Source organism: Pristiophorus japonicus, chromosome 20, assembly GCF_044704955.1.
Source record: "Pristiophorus japonicus isolate sPriJap1 chromosome 20, sPriJap1.hap1, whole genome shotgun sequence".
Taxonomy (NCBI): domain Eukaryota; kingdom Metazoa; phylum Chordata; class Chondrichthyes; family Pristiophoridae; genus Pristiophorus; species Pristiophorus japonicus.
Window position 1 is genome coordinate 63,710,279 of NC_091996.1, and position 20,501 is coordinate 63,730,779.

Genomic DNA, 20,501 nt, shown 5'->3' on the forward strand with positions numbered 1-20,501 from the left:
CTTTTGTTAGAGCATTAACTGGGATTCAGGGATATTAGAAATACACCAATGGAGTGTTGTGGGATAGGTGGCCAATATGGATCAAGGGGCTTCTCCTGCCTGTAGAGTTAATATGTTACAACTACACATATCAATTTCAATCTTAACAAGTCAATACCCTCAGTACTGTCAGGCGATTTTAATTGAAATCCATTCACTATTGAGGTGACATCATGTGAACAGTGCAGGAGAGAGGAAAAGGGATCTGATTAGAGAGACTGGTCTCCCTGTAACGAATCGGGAGTTCACAGCAAATGGTATTCAGGACTACTGATCAACATCTTCATCAACGTAATAGTCAGCCTTATCGTGAACTTTAGCTTCCTGGTAATACTGGTACTCAGCTATCAGGTCAAGCATGTCAGCCTCAGCATCAGTGAACTCGATCTCATCCATGCCCTCACCTGTGTACCAGTGCAAGAAGGCTTTCCTGCGGAACATGGCAGAAAACTGCTCACCAATGCGTTTGAACAGCTCCTGGATGGCCGTTGTGTTGCCAATGAAGGTGGCCGCCATTCTGAGGCCTCGCGGTGGGATGTCACAGACAGCAGTCTTGACGTTGTTAGGGATCCACTCCACAAAGTAGGGGCTATTTTTGTTCTGTACGTTCAACATCTGTTCATCCACCTCTTTCATGGACATGCGGCCCCGGAAGATAGCGGCAACGGTCAGGTAGCGGCCGTGCCGAGGGTCACAGGCGGCCATCATGTTCTTGGCATCAAACATCTGCTTGGTGAGATCAGGTACGGTGAGGGCGCGGTACTGCTGGCTACCGCGGCTGGTCAGAGGAGCAAAGCCAGGCACAAAAAAGTGCAGGCGGGGGAAGGGGACCATGTTCACTGCTAGTTTACGCAGGTCAGCATTGAGCTGACCAGGGAAACGCAGACAGGTCGTCACACCACTCATGGTGGCTGATATCAGATGGTTCATGTCACCATAACTGGGAGATGTCAGTTTGAGAGTTCGGAAACAGATGTCGTGCAGAGCCTCGTTATCAATACAGAAGGTCTCGTCTGTGTTCTCTATGAGCTGGTGAATAGACAGAGTGGCGTTATAAGGCTCTACTACAGTGTCCGATACTTTGGGTGAAGGAATAATGCTGAAAGATAGCATCATTCTGTCGGGGTATTCTTCACGGATCTTGTTAAGGATGAGAGTGCCCATGCCAGCACCAGTACCACCACCCAATGAATGAGCAATCTGGAATCCCTGTAGGCAGTCACATCCCTCGGCCTCCTTCCTCACCACATCCATAACAGAGTCGGCCAATTCAGCTCCTTCAGTGTAGTGACCTTTGGCCCAGTTATTAGAGGCACCGCTACGTCCTAGAACAAAGGATGCCAAATAAAATGTTTTACTAGAAGACACAAGAACAGTCAAGGTCGACGAAGAACCATTTGGCCCAACAAGCTCATTTCACTTCCCTCCAGCACTCTAAATCCTGCAGCTAGCATTTTGAATATCCCTCATGTCATGGTCTCTAATACCTGTCGTGGCAGAATATTCCAAATATTCATCACCCTTTCAGGAAACAACTTTCCAATACCTGCTTAAATGAACTTTTCACTAGTTCTCCTTACTGTGAAGTAACATTGCAGGCACTTTTTACAAACCATTTGATATTTTATATCCCTTGCCGAGGTTGCCCTCAGTCTTCTCTCTAGACTCTCGAGCTGAGCTCCTCTAATCTTTCCCAACTCATCCTCTTTACATTTGGAATGATTCTTCTTGCTCTTTTCTGCCTTCCCTCCTCCGTCATACGCCCCTCATTTTTTGTACCCGCTGACTAATATCCAACGCATTACTCGAAGTGCGGTCTGAACAGTGCAGCAGGAACCATAATATAACCTTTGTTCTGGTAGCACACCCCAGCATCCTATTATCTTTTTTTAAATTGCTTTGCTACATTGTCTCGGCACTGAAAGTGAGGAGTCTACGTTTAACCCCCAGATCCCTCACCAAGTCTCCCTGTGCCAATTCTATCCCATTCATTGTTAACTATTTGGAGAGGAATTTAGATTAGTTACACAGCTGGATTTAATGCAAATATAAAAGTTTTGCACAAAGGGCAAAAAAGTGGAACGAACTATATAACAAAGGTGATTATTCTGAGATTGACTGATAGCCTAATAACCCCAGCGTATAAAGATTCAGGAACAGTCATGATCTTCACAGCCACTAGGCTGTGGGGGAGGAGGGCCATCAGTCAGATTGCAGCACGTGGCACTAGTCACAGATGGCATCCCTTGTGAAGCGCAGTCATTGCAAGCACAGTTCCTGGGTCAGCTGGAGGTAGGAGTGGCTTGGTTCAGTAGGTGGCACTCTCGCCCCAGAGTCAGACGGTGTGGGTTCCAGCCTCACTCCAGAGACTTGAGCACAAAATCTAGGCTAACACTCCAGTGAATTTGTTTGGATGAGATGTTAAACCGGGGCTCCATCTGCCCCCTCAGGTGGACGTAACAGATACCATGGCTCTATTCAAAGAATAGCTGGGAAGTTCTCCTCTGTGTCCTGGGCAATATTTATCCCTCACCCAACATCACCTAAACAAATTATCACAATGCAATTGGTGCGAGTTTATTGTGTGCAAATTAGTCACTGCGTTTTGTACATTACAGCAATGACTACACTTCAAAAGTGCTTTATTGGCTGTAAAGTGCTTTGGAACATTTGGAGGTCATGAAAGGCACTGTATAAATGTAAATCTTTCTTTCTATTTTGCAGTGGGAGCACGAGTGAGCGGGTGCTTTACATCACCTGTGGTGCTGGAGTAACCTAATTTCCCTCCATTGCTTCCCCACGTCCCCAAAAAAGCCAAATTCCCAATGGGAAACTCATTGTGGGCTCTTTAGAATATTGAGGAGGGACATGAAGTGTTATGTCTTTAGATGCTCTGATAATGACTCCACGAGGCAATGTATTGTACTTGAACTGTAGTGACCTTAGTCCATTTAATGTAACTCCAGAGTGGGGATCACACTTGGTAGCCTGCCTTTTATACTAGGCCTGGCACATCTGTACAGGTAACCTACAAGTCTCCCACTGCACTCCCAAGTCTCCCTTTGGTGGCACACCTTAGTGACCATACAGCTGGTGTACAAATTTCTCATAGTAGTGCCCTCTGGTGGCACATCATATGTAATAGTACAAGCAGTAAACATGTTTGGATACATGACATGAAGAATAGGCGCCCCATGTCAGAGGCACGAAAACAGATGATGAAGCAGCAGTAAAATCAAACCAGCCAAGAATTCCTACTGTAATCGCAGCTGGGCACTTTAAACACATTTCTGCCTTTCATCTCATTCGAGGAAGGTATGGGGAACCAGAATGTAGTGATGGATGAACTTCAGCCCTAGGAACAGGTACTAGGTTTTTACTTCCTGTGTGGACGAGAGCAGAGACTGCAGGGAGGATGCGCAAACTGACGACAGCATTGTGGTACAGGAGCAATTGAGGTCAGGGGAACAAAAAGAAATGTGGTAGTGGTCGGGGACAGTATAGTTAAGGGGATAGATACTGTTCTCTGCAGCCGAGAGCGTGAGACGTGTCCTCTGGGCTGGAGAGGAACTTGGAGTGGGACGGGAAAGATCCAGTTGTCATGGTCCCGTGGGTACCAATGACATAGATAAGAAAAAGAAAGAGGTTATGTTGGGGGAGTATGAGCAGCTAGGGGCTAAATTAAAAATCAGAACCACAAAAGGTAATAATCTCTGGATTACTACCTGAGCCACACACAAATTTGCATAGGGTAAATAAGATCAGAGAGATAAACGCGTGGCTCAAAGATTGGTGTGGGAGAAATGGGTTTCAATTCATAGGACACTGACACCTGGACTGGGATAAGAGGGAGCTGGTCCGTCGAGATGGGCTTCATTTGAACCAGGCTGGGACCAGTGTCTTGGCGAATCGAATAACTAGGGCTGTAGATAGGGCTTTAAACTAATTAGTGGGGGGAGGGATCCAGTGAGTAGAAATGTAAAAAGTCAAAGAGAAAGCAGAAGGTAATGGTGCAGGATAGCGAAAAGGGTAATGATAACCAGAATGTGACAGGAAGGGACAAAGCATATAAACATAAGAGTGCATCAGAAAGTGGGGTCAGAGTAGGGATAAAAATACAAAATTAAAAGCTCTTTATACGAATGCATGCAGCATTCCTAATAAGATAGATGAGTTGATTGCTCAATTAGAAATAAATGGGTATGATCTGATAGCCATTACAGAAACGTGGTTGCAAGGTGACCAAAACAGGGAACTGAATAAGCAGAAAGGAAAAGGAGGTGGGGTAGCTCTGTTAATAAAGGATGAGATCAGTGCAGTAGTGAGAAATGATATTGGCTCAGAAAATCATGATGCAGAATCAGTTTGGGTACAGATAAGCAATAATAAGGGAAATAAATCACTGGTGGGAGTAGTCTATAGACCCCCTGTAGCCAAACTGTAGGACAGAGTATAAATCAAGAAATAATGGAGGCTTGTAAGAAAGGTATGACAATAATCATGGGTGATTTTAATCTTCATATTGATTGGACAAATTAAATTGGTAAAGATAGCCTTGAGGAAGAGTTCTCAGAGTGTATGTGGGATGGTTTCTTAGAACAATACATTGTGGAACCAACCAGGGAGCAGGCAGTTTTGGATCTGACAATGTGAAATGAGACGGGATTAATTAATGATCTCAGTATAGGATCCTCTTGAGAAGAGTGATCATAGCATGCTAGAATTTCAAATTCAGTTTGAGGGTGAGAAAGCTAGGTCTCAAACTAGTGTCCTGAACTTAAATAAAGGCAATTACTGTAAAGTCCTGACCCTGCAGTACAGACTTACATGAGGCACATGCTGAAGTCAAGATTACTCTGGACCTGCCCCTTTATTTCACAGCTCTCGAGTGCCCACTTTTGCCTGAGACCTGCCTTTATATAACTGTGTGGAACAGGTATGCAGTGTCTCCTGCAAGTGCACCCCTGGTGGTAAAGTATGCTTGTGGTTACAGGTCATATCTAGTTACAGTCATATATAGCATGGTAAGATACAGTTATATACAGTAGTGTGACATACATGACATCACCCTCCCCCAAGGTCTTATTGTCTTTATAGATTCAGTCTCTCAGGTGGTCTACGCTCTCGCGTGGAGCGTCTTAGTTGTGGTTCAGTTGTTTGCCTTGGTGCCTGTTTTTCTTTCGGTGTGATTGCTGGTATCTCACCTGGGCTGTCTGTTTCGTTCAGTGTGATTGCTGGTATCTCGCCTGCGCTGTCTGTTGAGACTGCCCTTTCCTCAGGTTGTTCCCTCTGTCTGTCCACCAGGTGTGGTGTGAGTTCCACATTATAGTCTGCCTCTGGTTCTGCAGTGTTGTTGGTGAATCTACTTTTTACTTGGTCTACATGCCTCTGGCAGGTTTGGCCATTGTCCATTTGTACAACCAGTAGCCTGTTTCCTTCCTTACCTGTTACTGTCCCTGCAAGCCATTTGGGACCCCTGCCATAGTTTAGCACAAACACTTTGTCCCCTATCTCATTCCACCTCCCCCTCGAATTTCGGTCATGGTACTCAGTTAGCTTCCGGCGCTTTGCCTCAACAATTTCATGCATGTCTGGGAGGATTAATGATAGCCTAGTCTTTAAGGTCCGTTTCATCAATAGTTGCGCGGGGGGAACCCCAGTCAACAAATGCGGACGAGATCTGTATGCCAGCAGCAGTCGCGACAGGCGGCTCTGCAGCGTGGGACCTTGGATTTTTAGCATGCCTTGTTTAACGATTTGCACTGCTCGTTCCGCCTAGCCATTGGAAGCCGGCTTAAACGGTGCCATCTTAACGTGATTTATGCCGTGGTCAACTATAAAATCTTGAAATTCTGTGCTGTGAAGCACGGACCATTATCACTGACCAATATGTCAGGAATTCCGTGCATTGCAAACATGGTTCTAAGGCTCTCCACAGTGGTGGAGGTGGTGCTCGAGTTTAAAATGGTGCACTCGATCCACTTTGAAAATGCATCGACGACTACGAGGAACATTTTGCCCATGAATGGGCCCGCATAGTCTACATGCACCCGCGACCACGGTTTGGTGGGCCAGGGGCTTAGGGGGGCCTCCCTGGGGGCATTACTGAGTTGGGCACAAATGGTGCACTGCCAGACGCAGAGCTCCAAGTCCGCGTCAATGCCAGGCCACCAGATGTGGGATCTGGCTATGGCCTTCATAAGGACAATCCCCGGGTGCTCGCGGTGGAGCTCCTGGACAAACGCCTCTCTGCCTCGCAAGGGCATAACTACTCGGCTGCCCCACATCAGGCAGTCTGACTGTAGTGATAGTTCATGCACGCGCCGATGGAAAGGATGGATCTCCTCGGGGCAGGCATCGCGGGCCTCTGCCCAGTCACCAGTTAAAACACATCTTTTGATTAAAGATAACGTGGGGTCGCTGGTCATCCAGGCTCTGATTTGGCGAGCCGTCATGGGCGAACCTGTGGATTCAAAGGCATTGATTGCCATGACCATCTCACAGTCCTGTTCGTCGGACCCTTCCGTGGTTGCCAGGGGTAGCCTGCTAAGCGCGTCGGCACAGTTGTCTGTGCCTGGTCTGTGCCTTATTGTGTAGTAGTAAGATGCCAGCATGAGTGCCCACCGCTGACTGCACGCCAAGCCGTTGGCGTTTATTGCCTTGCACTCGGATAGCAGGGACGTGAGGGGTTTGTGGTCGGTTTCTAATGCGAACTTGGCCCCAAAAAGGTATTGGTGCATCTTTTTGACGCCGTACACGCATGCGAGCGCCTCCTTCTCAACCATACCGTACCCGCGCTCCGCCCGCGAAAGTGACCTGGAGACATAAGCAATGGGTTGGAATTTACCCGCATCATTGACATGCTGTAAAACGCACCCGACCCCGTACGCTGACGCATCACATGTAAGAACTAGCTTTTTACCTGGGTCAAAAGAGGCTAAAACGCTGTTCGAATATAGAAGGTTGCGTGCCTTATTGAAGACGCGTTCTTGGGCGTCCCCCCAAAACCAATCGCACCCTTTTCTGAGTAGCACGTGGAGAGGCTCCAGCAGCGTGCTCAAGTTCTGCATAAAATTCCCAAAGTAATTGAGTAGTCCGAGAAAGACGCGCAGTTCCGAGACATTCCGGGGCCTGGGTGCCAGACGAATTGCTTCGGTTTTTGATTCTGTTGGGCGGATTCCATCAGCGGCAATCCTTCTGCCCAAAAATTCAACCTCAGGTGCGAGAAACAGACACTTGGATTTCTTAACTCTTAGGCCTACCCGATCCAGTAGACTTAGTACTTCCTCCAAATTGCAGAGATGGGAGTCGGTGTCCCTGCCAGTAATGCGTATGTCATCTTGAAACACAACTATCCCTGGAATGGACTTGAGCAGACTCTCCATGTTGCACTGGAATATGGCAGCTGCCAATCTGATGCCGAATGGGCATCGATTGTACATAAAAAGGCCTCGATGTGTGTTGATGGTGGTGAGCAGCTTAGACTCTTCGGTCAGTTCTTGCGTCATATACACAGATGTGAGATCTAGTTTCGAGAAAAGTTTTCCTCCAGCCAATGTGGAAAATAGGTCCTCTGCTCTGAGCAGCGGGTATTGGTCCTGTAGGGAGACTCTGTTTATGGTAGACTTGTAATCTCCACAGATTCGTACGGATCCACCAGGCTTCATGACGGGGACGATGGGACTTGCCCAGTCGCTAAATTCCAAGGGGGAGATAATGCCTTCCCGCAGAAGCCGGTCCAGTTCATAGAAACATAGAAACATAGAAAATAGGTGCAGGAGTAGGCCATTCGGCTCTTCTAGCCTGCACCGCCATTCAATGAGTTCATGGCTGAACATTTTGCCCATGAATGGGCCCGCATAGTCTACATGCACCCGCGACCACGGTTTGGTGGGCCAGGGGCTTAGGGGGGCCTCCCTGGGGGCATTACTGAGTTGGGCACAAATGGTGCACTGCCAGACGCAGAGCTCCAAGTCCGCCTTTCTCCTCATCTCGGTCCTAAATGGCTTACCCCTTATCCTCAGACTGTGACCCCTGGTTCTGGACTTCCCCAACATTGGGAACATTCTTCTTGCATCTAACCTGTCTAAACCCGTCAGAATTTTAAACATTTCCATGAGGTCCCCTCTCATTCTTCTGAACTCCAGTGAATACAAGCCCAGTTGATCCAGTCTTTCTTGATAGGTCAGTCCCGCCATCCCGGGAATCAGTCTGGTGAACCTTCGCTGCACTCCCTCAATAGCAAGAATGTCCTTCCTCAGGTTAGGAGACCAAAACTGTACACAATACTCCAGGTGTGGCCTCACCAATGCCCTGTACAACTGTAGCAACACCTCCCTGCCCCTGTACTCAAATCCCCTCGCTATGAAGGCCAACATGCCATTTGCTTTCTTAACCGCCTGCTGTACCTGCATGCCAGCCTTCAATGACTGATATACCATGACACCCAGGTCTCATTGCACCTCCCCTTTTCCTAATCTGTCACCATTCAGATAATAGTCTGTCTCTCTGTTTTAACCTCACATTTATCCACATTATACTTCATCTGCCATGCATTTGCCCACTCACCTAACCTATCCAAGTCACTCTGCAGCCTCATAGCATCCTCCTCGCAGCTCACACTGCCACCCAAATTAGTGTCATCTGCAAATTTGGAGATATTACATTTAATCCCCTCGTATAAATCATTAATGTACAGTGTAAACAGCTGGGGCCCCAGCACAGAACCTTGCGGTACCCCACTAGTCACTGCCTGCCATTCTGAAAAGTACCCATTTACTCCTACTCTTTGCTTCCTGTCTGACAACCAGTTCTCAATCCATGTCAGCACACTACCCCCAACCCATGTGCTTTAGCTTTGCACATTAATCTCTTGTGTGGGACCTTGTCAAAAGCCTTCTAAAAGTCCAAATATACCACATCAACTGGTTCTCCCTTGTCCACTCTACTGGAAACATCCTCAAAAAATTCCAGAAGATTTGTCAAGCATGATTTCCCTTTCACAAATCCATGCTGACTTGGACCTATCATGTCACCTCTTTCCAAATGAGCTGCTATGAAATCCTTAATAATTGATTTCATCATTTTACCCACTACTGAGGTCAGGGATAGTATTAAAGCCAAGGAAGTGGCATACAAATTGGCTCCTTTTTTAAGAAGTGGGGTTACATTGGCTACCCTCCACTCGATAGGAATTGATCCAGAGTCAATGGAATGTTGGAAAATGACTGTCAATACATCCGCTATTTCCAAGGCCACCTCCTTAAGTACTCTGGGATGCAGTCCATCAGGCCCTGGGGATTTATCGGCCTTCAATCCCATCAATTTCCCCAACACAATTTCCCGACTAATAAGGATTTCCCTCAGTTCCTCCTCCTTACTAGACCCTCTGACCCCTTTTATATCCGGAAGGTTGTTTGTGTCCTCCTTAGTGAATACCGAACCAAAGTACTTGTTCAATTGGTCTGCCATTTCTTTGTTCCCAGTTATGACTTCCCCTGATTCTGACTGCAGGGGACCTACGTGTGTCTTTACTAACCTTTTTCTCTTTACATATCTATAGAAACTTTTGCAATCCGTCTTAATGTTCCCTGCAAGCTTCTTCTCGTACTCCATTTTTCCTGCCCTAATCAAACCCTTTGTCCTCCTCTGCTGAGTTCTAAATTTCTCCCAGTCCCCGGGTTTGCTGCTATTTCTGGCCAATTTGTATGCCACTTCCTTGGCTTTAATACTATCCCTGATTTCCCTTGATAGCCACGGTTGAGCCATCTTCCCTTTTTAATTTTTACGCCAGACAGGAATGTACAATTGTTGTAGTTCATCCATGCGGTCTCTAAATGTCTGCCATTGCCCATCCACAGTCAACCCCTTAAGTATCATTCGCCAATCCATCCCAGCCAATTCACGCCTCATACCTTCAAAGTTAGCCTTCTTTAAGTTCTGGACCATGGTCTCTGAATTAACTGTTTCATTCTCCATCCCAATGCAGAATTCCACCATATTATGGTCACTCTTCCCCAAGGGGCCTCGCACAACGAGATTGCTAATTAATCCTCTCTCATTACATAACACCCAGTCTAAGATGGCCTCCCCCCTAGTTGGTTCCTCGACATATTGGTCTAGAAAACCATCCCTTATGTTCATGTTCAGTCTTTTCTCTCATCACATAAGGCACAGCTCTAGCCTTGTGATGGACCGGTCTGGCATCCTGTGTGATGTAGATTTTAACTTTAGCCCCTTTGAAGATGCCCACACCTGGCTGAAAGACATGTTGAAAACGACTTAGAACTGTTAAGCAGGAGGTCCGTTCCTCTGACGACATGGCGTGAACATCATCCCATTTCCAATTTAGTTTTGCCAGCCAGCTTCTCCCCAACAGTGCTGGGAAATCTCTGGGGACAATCCACAGGGAAAGTCACTCACCGTCCCTTTGTGTGTGACTGAGAGCATGGCGCTGCCAAGGACTGGGACGATTTCTTTGGTATAAGTCCTGAGTTTGGTGTCGATCCTTGTGAGTTTTGGTCTGTTGCTTTTGTGCAGCCACAGCTGTTCAAATTGTTGGACGCTCATGAGAGATTGACTAGCTCCCGTGTCCAGTTCCATGTTGACGGGTATCCCGTTGAGTAGGACCCTCATCATTATTGGAGGTGTCTTGTTGTAAGAACAGTGGACATTGATCATGTTGACCCGCTGTACCTCGGTGTCCCGGGCACTGTACCCACCGTCTTCTGGTCTGCTTTCCGACCCTTCCGATTCGTATATCAGCCGAGCTGCTGTTTTTCTGCACATGCAAGCCAGATGCCCTGTATAGTTGCAGTTTCTGCAAACAGCATGCTGAAATCGACACCCCCTTGTTGAGTGCCTTCCCCCACATCTCCAGCACAAACCGCTTCCATTGTTTCCGAAGGATGAGCTGCGTCTGGCTGATCTCTCTTGAGCTTCTCTCAGTTTGTAGTTGATTGGTCACATTGCGGGTTGATGAGGTGTGAACGGCCGTTCATGTGGCCCTTGATGGCTTCTGGCGCCACTGCCTGCTGTTGAAGGCCTGCTCTCTTGCCTTTGTCTGTGTGTGGGGGTAGCGGCTCGTTTCACGCTGTGAACCCCTTGTTCCGATGTTTCGTTAGTTGTCGTACCCGCAGTATAGATCAACCTCGTTTCTTCTTCTCCTGCCAAGAATGTCTGTGCGACTAGTGCTGCCGCCTCTAGGGTCAAGTTCTTGATCTCTATAAGCTTTCGGAATATGCCCACTTTTGCCTGAGACCTGCCTTTATATACCTGTGTGGAACAGGTATACAGTGTCTCCTGCAAGTGCACCCCTGGTGGTAAAGTATGCTTGTGGTTACAGGTCATATCTAGTTACAGTCATGTATAGCATGGTAAGATACAGTTATATACAGTAGTGTGAGATACATGACAATTATAAAGGTATGAGGGCAGAGTTGGCTAAAGTGGACAGGGAAAATAAATTAAAGAGTAAGACGGTAGATAACCAGTGGAAAACATTTAAGGAGATATTTCATGACTCTCAGCAAAGATATATTCCAGTGAAAAAGAAAGACTCGAGAAAGACGAAAATCTGTGGATAACTAAGGAAGTAAAGGATGGTATGAAATTGAAAACAAAGGCATACAATGTTGCGATCAATAGTGGAAGGCCAGAGGAGTCGTAATTTTTTAGAAACTAGCAAAATTAGTTTATGAGAGTAAACTAGCACGAAATATAAAAACAGAAGTAAGTTTCTACAGGTATATGAAAAGGAAGAGAGTAACAAAAGTAAATATTGGTTCATTAGAGGATGAGACTGGGGAATTAATACTGGGAAACAGGGAAATGGCAGACTTTGAACAAATATTTTGTATCAGTCTTCACTAATAGCATTCCAAAAATTGATAATTAAGGGGCTATTGTGGGGCGGACTTAAAGCAATCACTATAAACTAATGGGACTAATGGTGGACAAGTCCCCTTGACCTAGGGTTTTAAAAGAAGTGGCTGCAGAGATAGTGGATACATCTACCAAAATTCCCTGGATTCTGGAGAGGTCCCAGCGGATTGGAAAACCGCAAAGGTAATGCTCCTACTTAAGGAGGGAGACAGAAAGCAGGAAACTATAGACCAGTTAGCCTAACATCTGTTATTGGGAAAATGTTGGAGCCCATTATTAAGGAAGCGGTAGCAGGATATTTAGAAAATCATAATGCAATCAAGAAGAGTCAGCTTGGTCTTATGAAAGAGAAATCATGTTTGACAAATTTGCTGGAGCTCTTTGAGGATATAATGAACAGGGTGGATAAAGGGGAACCATTAGATGTCGTGCATTTGGATTTCCAGAAGGTATTAAATAAGGTGCCACATAAAAGGTTACTGCACAAGATAAGAGCCCTTGGGTGTAACGGTAATATATTAGCATGGATAGAGGATTGGCAAACTAACAGAAAATAGAGAGTCGGGATAACTGGGTCATTTTAAGGTTGGCAAACTGTAACTAGTGGGGTTCCACAGACCAAATCCAAGACCACCCCAACCTCTGTCGTCGAGCTATAGTACGCAGACGACACCTGCATCTGCACACATAGAGGCTGAACTCCAAGACATAGTTAACATATTCACTGAGGCATACAAAACCACGCGCCTTACACTAAACATCCGTAAGATAAAGGTCCTCCACCAGCCTGTCCTTACCGCACAGCACTGTCCCCCAGTCATCAACATCCACGGTGCGGCCCTGGACAACGTGGACCACTTCCCATACCTCGGGAGCCTCTTATCAACAAGGGCAGACATTGACGACGAGATTCAACACCGCCTCCAGTGCGCCAGTGCAGCCTTCGGCCGCCTGAGGAAAAGAGTGTTCGAAGACCAGGCCCGCAAATCTACCACCAAGTTCATGGTCTATAGGGCTATAGTAATACCTGCCCTCCTGTATGGCTCAGAGGCATGGACCGTATATAGTAGACACCTCAAGTCGCTGGAGAAATACCACCAACGATGTCCCCGCAAGATCCTGCAAATCCCCTGGGAGGACAGATGCACCAACGTTAGTGACCTTGACCAGGCCAACATCCCCAGCATTGAAACACTGACCACACTCGATCAGATCCGCTGGGCAGGCCACATTGTTCGCATGCCTGACACGAGACTCCCAAAGCAAGCACTCTACTCGTAACTCCTTCACGGCAAACGAGCCAAAGGTGGGCAGAGGAAATGTTTCAAGGACACCCTCAAAACCACCTTGATAAAGTGCAACATCCCCACCAATATCTGGGAGTCCCTGGCCAAAGACTGCCCTAAGTGGAGGAAGTGTATCCAGGAGGGCGCTGAGCACCTTGAGTCTTATTGCCGAGAGCATGCTGAAACCAAGCGCAGGCAGCAGAAAGAGCGTGTAGCAAACCGGTCCCACCCACCCTTTCCCTCAATGACTATCTGTCCCACCTGTGACAGGGACTGTGGTTCTCGTATTCGACTGTTCAGTCACCTAAGAACTCATTTTTAGAGTTGAAGCAAGTCTTCCTCGATTCCAAGGGACTGCCTGTGATGATGACAGGGATCAGAACTGGATGTTCAATTATTTACAATCTATATTAATGACTTGAATGAAGGGACCGAGTGTAATGTAGCAAATTTGCTGATGATACAAAGATAGGTGGGAAAACAAGTTGTGAGGAGGACGCAAAGAATCTGCAAAGGAATATAGATAGGCTAAATGAATGGGCAAAAATTTGGCAGATGGAATTTAGGGCGCAAGATTCATAGAAACATAGAAACATAGAAAATAGGTGCAGGAGTAGGCCATTCGGCCCTTCTAGCCTGCACCGCCATTCAATGAGTTCATGGCTGAACATTCAACTTCAGTACCCCATTCCTGCTTTCTCGCCATACCCCTTGATCCCCCTAGCAGTAAGGACCTCATCTAACTCCTTTTTGAATATATTTAGTGAATTGGCCTCAACAACTTTCTGTGGTAGAGAATTCCACAGGTTCACCACTCTCTGGGTGAAGAAGTTCCTCCGCATCTCGGTCCTAAATGGCTTACCCCTTATCCTTAGACTGTGACCCCTGGTTCTGGACTTCCCCAACATTGGGAACATTCTTCCTGCATCTAACCTGTCTAACCCCGTCAGAATTTTATATGTTTCTATGAGGTCCCCTCTCATTCTTCTGAACTCCAGTGAATACAAGCCCAGTTGATCCAGTCTTTCTTGATAGGTCAGTCCCGCCATCCCGGGAATCAGTCTGGTGAACCTTCGCTGCATTCCCTCAATAGCAAGAATGTCCTTCCTCAGGTTAGGAGACCAAAACTGTACACAATACTCCAGGTGTGGCCTCACCAATGCCCTGTACAACTGTAGCAACACCTCCCTGCCCCTGTACTCAAATCCCCTTGCTATGAAGGCCAACATGCCATTTGCTTTCTTAACCGCCTGCTGCACCTGCATGCCAACCTTCAATGACTGATGTACCATGACACCCAGGTCTCTTTGCACCTCCCCTTTTCCTAATCTGTCACCATTCAGATAATAGTCTGTCTCTCTGTTTTTACCACCAAAGTGGATAACCTCACATTTATCCACATTATACTTCATCTGCCATGCATTTGCCCACTCACCTAACCTATCCAAGTCGCTCTGCAGCCTCACAGCATCCTCCTCGCAGCTCACACTGCCACCCAACTTAGTGTCATCCGCAAATTTGGAGATACTACATTTAATCCCCTCATCTAAATCATTAATGTACAGTGTAAACAGCTGGGGCCCCAGCACAGAACCTTGCGGTACCCCACTAGTCACTGCCTGCCATTCTGAAAAGTACCCATTTACTCCTACCCTTTGCTTCCTGTCTGACAACCAGTTCTCAATCCATGTCAGTACACTACCCCCAATCCCATGTGCTCTAACTTTGCACATCAATCTCTTGTGTGGGACCTTGTCGAACGCCTTCTGAAAGTCCAAATATACCACATCAACTGGTTCTCCCTTATCCACTCTACTGGAAACATCCTCAAAAAATTCCAGAAGATTTGTCAAGCATGATTTCCCTTTCACAAATCCATGCTGACTTGGACCTATCATGTCACCTCTTTCCAAATGCACTGCTATGACATCCTTAATAATTGATTCCATCATTTTACCCACTACCGATGTCAGGCTGACCGGTCTATAATTCCCTGTTTTCTCTCTCCCTCCTTTTTTAAAAAGTGGGGTTACATTGGCTACCCTCCACTCCATAGGAACTGATCCAGAGTCAATGGAATGTTGGAAAATGACTGTCAACGCATCCACTATTTCCAAGGCCACCTCCTTAAGTACTCTGGGATGCAGTCCATCAGGCCCTGGGGATTTATCGGCCTTCAATCCCATCAATTTCCCCAACACAATTTCCCGGCTAATAAGGATTTCCCTCAGTTCCTCCTCCTTACTAGACCCCCCGACCCCTTTTATAACCGGAAGGTTGTTCGTGTCCTCCTTCGTGAATACCGAACCAAAGTACTTGTTCAATTGGTCCGCCATTTCTTTGTTCCCCGTTATGACTTCCCCTGATTCTGACTGCAGGGGACCTACATTTGTCTTTACTAACCTTTTTCTCTTTACATATCTATAGAAACTTTTGCAATCCGTCTTAATGTTCCTTGCAAGCTTCTTCTCATACTCCATTTTCCCTGCCCTAATCAAACCCTTTGTCCTCCTCTGCTGAGTTCTAAATTTCTCCCAGTCCCCAGGTTCGCTGCTATTTCTGGCCAATTTGTATGCCACTTCCTTGGCTTTAATACTATCCCTGATTTCCCTTGATAGTTGTTCCTGATTTTTTGGAGCAACTGGTGTAGAATGGAGTATCTTAGAAATTCAAATTCTCGGCATTTAGTTTGCTCCAGTTCTAGTCAGTTAGAACAGTTTCACTTTGGAACAGAATTTTTTTTCCAAAAGAGGGCGTGTCTGGCCACTTACACCTGTTTTCAAAGTTTCGGCAGTGAAAACTTACTCCAAACTAACTTAGAATGGAGTAAGTGAAGATTTTTATACGCTCGAAAAAACCTTGTCTACACTTTAGAAAATCAGGCGTAGGTTACAAATCAGGCGTAGGGAATGGGGGGTGGGGGGTTTAAAGGGAAGTTTACAAAGATTAAACACTTCAGTTTTGCAAATAAAGAGCCATCATCAATAATAAATGATAAAACCATCAATAAATCAACCAATAAATCAATCAAAAAAAATTAATAATAATTTTGTTTTTTTTTAAATCAATAAATAAAACATTTTCTACTTACCGACTGCAGCACCGGGAGCCCTCCAACAGTGCCAGTGTGTCTTTGTCAGTGTCTCTATCTCTCTGTCTGTCTGTCTCTCTGTGTCTCTCACTCTCTGTCTGTCAGTGTCTGTGTTTCTGACAGCGAGGGGAGGGGGAGGAGGGGGGTAGAGGGAGAGAGGGGGGGAGCAGAGGGAGGGAGGCAGAGGGGGAGGGAGGGAAGGGGAGGAGGAGAAGGGGAAAGGGGGGGGAGAGGAGAAGGGGAAAGGGGGGGGAGAAGGGGAAAGAGAAGGGGAAAGAGAAGGGGGGAGAAGGGGAAAGAGAAGGGGGGAGAAGGGGAAAGAGATGGGGGGGAGAAGGGGAAAGAGATGGGGGGGAGAAGGGGAAAGAGATGGGGGGGAGAAGGGGAAAGAGATGGGGGGGAGAAGGGGAAAGAGATGGGGGGGAGAAGGGGAAAGAGAAGGGGGGGAGAAGGGGAAAGAGAGGGGGGAGAAGGCGAAGGAGAGGGGGAGAAGGGGAAGGAGAGGGGGAAGGAGAAGGGGGGAAAAGGAGAAGGGGGAAAAGGAGAAGGGGGAAAAGGAAAAGGGGGAAAAGGAGAAGGGGGAAAAGGAGAAGGGGGAAAAGGAGAAGGGGGAAAAGGAGAAGGGGGAAAAGGAGAAGGGGGAAAAGGAGAAGGGGGAAAAGGAGAAGGGGGAAAAGGAGAAGGGGGAAAAGGAGAAGGGGGAAAAGGAGAAGGGGGAAAAGGAGAAGGGGGAAAAGGAGAAAGGAGATGGGGGGGAGAAAGGAGATGGGGGGGAGAAAGGAGAAGGGGAGAAAGGAGAAGGGGGAGAAGGAGATGGGGGGAGAAAGGAGAAGGGGGGAGAAAGGAAAAGGGGGGAGAAAGGAGAAGGGGGGAGAAAGGAGAAGGGGGGAGAAAGGAGAAGGGGGGAGAAAGGAGAAGGGGGGAGAAAGGAGAAGGGGGGAGAAAGGAGAAGGGGGGAGAAAGGAGAAGGGGGGAAAGGGGGGGAGGAGAAGGGGGAGGGGGAAAGGAGAAGGGGAGGGGGAAAGGAGAAGGGGGAGGGGGAAAGGAGAAGGGGGAGGGGGAAAGGAGAAGGGGGAGGGGGAAAGGAGAAGGGGGAGGGGGAAAGGAGAAGGGGGGGGAAAGGAGAAGGGGGGTGGGAAGGAGACGGGGGGGGGGGGGGGGGGGGCTGAACGGGCCGGGCCCGGCCAGGCCCAAGGCTTCGGGCAGGGCCCGTCCGCAGCACCAGATTTACACGTAGGTGGTGTTGGGTCGGGTCGGGTCCGGGGTCCGGAGCGCGGGTCGGGTCGGGGGGAGCGTGGGTCATGGGGGGCGGAAAACGGGATGGTCTGAGAACGGGTCGGGTCGGTGGGGGGGGGGGGGGGGAGGAGGGAGGGAGGGTTGGTTCGGGTGGGGGGGGGGGTGGGGGAGGGAGCGCGGGTCGGGTCGATTCGGTTCGGTTCGTGTCGGGGGCGGGGGGAGGAAGGTCAGGTTGGGTCGGGTCGAGTCCGGGGGGGGGAGCGCGGGTCGGGTCGGGGAGGTGGTGGGAGGGAGGTCGGTTCGGTTCGGGTCAGCAGGGGGGAGGGAGAGGGAGGTCAGATTGGGTGGGGGGAGCGCGGGTCGGGTCCGGGGGCGGGGGGGTGGGGAAGCGGGAGTTGGGTTGGTGTCCGGGTCGGGTCCGGTCCGGGGGCGGGGGTCGGGAGGAAGCAGGAGCTGGGCATGGGAGGCAGCCTTATGCACGCAGCCCCAGTGAGGCCATTCGGCCACTGTTTTCAGCGCGGGGACCTAGCTCCGCTCCCCTACAGCTCATGCTGCGCCACGCCCGACTCCAGAGGACCAGCAGGGAGCCGGAGAATCTGTAAGTTTTTTTTAGGCGCACTTTGTGGCGCGAAAAATGGGCGTCCAGGTCGGGGCTGCGCCGTTCTAGGCGCTGGCTGAAACTTGGCCCCATAATGTGGGAAAATATGAGGTTATCCACTTTGGTAAAAAAAAGAAAAAAGCGAATTATTATTTAAATGGGGGTCGATTACAAAATGCTCCGGTACAGAGGGATCTGGGAGTCCTTGTACATGAAACTCAAAATGTTAGCATACAGATACAGCAGGTAATTAGGGAAGCAAATGGAATGCTGGCTTTTATCGTAAAGAGTATGGAGTATAAAAGTAAGAAAGTAGTGCTACAACTGTACAGGGTGTTGGTGAGGCCACACCTGGAGTACTGCATACAATATTGGTTTCCTTATTTAAGGAAGGATTTACTTGCATTGGAGGCAGTTCAGAGAAGGTTCACGAGATTGATTCCGGAGATGAAGGGGTTGCCATATGAAAGATTGAACAGGTATTGCCAATAGTCATTGAAGTTTAAAAGACTGAGAGGTGATCTTATTAAAGTGTGTAAGATTCTGACGGGGCTTAATAGAGTAGAAACATAGAAAATAGGTGCAGGAGTAGGCCCTTCGAGCCTGCACCACCATTCAATAAGATCATGGCTGATCATTCCTTCAGTACCCCGTTCCTGCTTTCCCTCCATACCCCATGGATCCCTTTAGCCGCAAGGGCCATATCTAACTCCCTCTTGAATATATCCAATGAACTGGCATCAAAAACTCTCTGCGGTAGGGAATTATAGATTAACAACTCTCAAGAGTGAAGCAGTTCCTCTTCATCTCAGTCCTAAATGGCTTACCCCTTATCCTACGACTATGTCCCCTGGTTCTGGACTTCCCCAACATCGGGAACATTCTTCCTGCATCTAACCTGTCCAGTCCCGTCAGAATTTTATATGTTTCTATGAGATCCCCTCTCATCCTTCTAAACTCCAGTGAACACAGGCCCAGTCGATCCAGTCTCTCCTCATATGTCAGTCCTGCCAGCCCAGGAATCAGTCTGGTGAACCTCCGCTGCACTCCCTCAATAGCAAGAACGTCCTTCCTCAGATTAAGGGACCAAAACTGAACACAATATTCCAGGTGGGGCCTCACCAAGGCCCTGTACAACTGCAGTAAGACTTCCCTGCTCCTATACTCAAATCCCCTCGCTATGAAGGCCAACATACCATTTGCCTTCTTCACCGCCTGCTGTACCTGTATGCCAACCTTCAGTGACTGATGAATCATGACACCCAGGTCTCGCTGCAACTCCCCTTTTCCTAATCTGCCGCCATTCAGATAATATTCTGTCTTCATGTTTTTGCCCCCAAGGTGGACAACCTCACATTTATCTACATTATACTGCATCTGCCATGTATTTGCCCACTCGCCTAACCTGTCCAAAGCACCCTGCAGCCTCTTAACATCCTCCTCACAGCTCACACCGCCACTCAGTTTAGTGTCATCTGCAAACTTGGAGATATTACACTCACTTCCTTCATCTAAATCATTGATGTATATTGTAAAGAGCTGGGGTCCCAGCATTGAGCCCTGCAGCACTCCACTAGTCACTGCCTGCCATTCTGAAAAGGACCCGTGTATCCCGACTCTCTGCTTCCTGTCTGCTAGCCAGTTCTCTATCCACTTCAGTATATTACCCCCAATACCATGTGCTTTGATTTTGCACACCAATCTCTTGTGTGGGACTTTGTCAAAAGCCTTTTGAAAGTCCAAATCCACTGGTTCTCCCTTGTCCACTCTACTAGTAAGATGCAGAGAGGATGTTTCCTCGCATGAGGGAATCGCGAACGAGGGGGCATAGTCTCAGAATAAGGGGTCACCCATTTAAAATGGAAATGAGGAGGAATTTCTTCTCTCAGAGGGTCGTGAGTCTTTGGAATTCTCTACCCCAGAGAGCTGTGGAGGCTGAGTCATTGAATATATTTAAGGTGGAGATAGACAGATTTTTGAGAGATAAGGGAGTCAAGAGTTATGGGGAGAGGGCAGGCCAAGATCAGATCAGCCATGATCTTATTGAATGGCGGAGCAGGCTCGAGGGGCCAGATGGCCTACTTTCTGTTCCTATTTCTTATGTTCTTATTTATCACCTAGCAATACTGAATGACCGTCTGACACACCAACCCGGGGTGGGGAGTGGGGGGCAGGGGTTATTCTTTCTTTTACACACAGGGCTGCGAGGTCCACATCTCCAATTTTATCAGCTCGGGTAGAATGAGAGTTGGCCCTGCAGACAACCCGCACCATCTAACGCACTGCTGCCAGCACCACCAACTCCTGCTCACGCGTGCTCCGTGTCTTGCCCAGTGCACTCCCCTCTTGATCATCCACGGTGGATGTG

At 48.0% G+C, this 20,501-nt stretch overlaps 1 protein-coding gene across 1 annotated transcript in view; it reads right to left on the bottom strand.

Moving 5' to 3' along the window:
* Nucleotides 1–236: 236 nt before the first annotated feature.
* The window catches only part of LOC139232540 (tubulin beta-2 chain-like), an 83,052-nt gene continuing 62,787 nt past the window's right edge, over nt 237–20,501 (bottom strand). Inside the window, exon 4 of the mRNA XM_070862895.1 lies at nt 237–1,364. Coding sequence (XP_070718996.1) covers nt 307–1,364 — 1,058 coding nt within the window. The 3' untranslated portion in view covers nt 237–306. The remainder of the gene's footprint in view (nt 1,365–20,501) is intronic.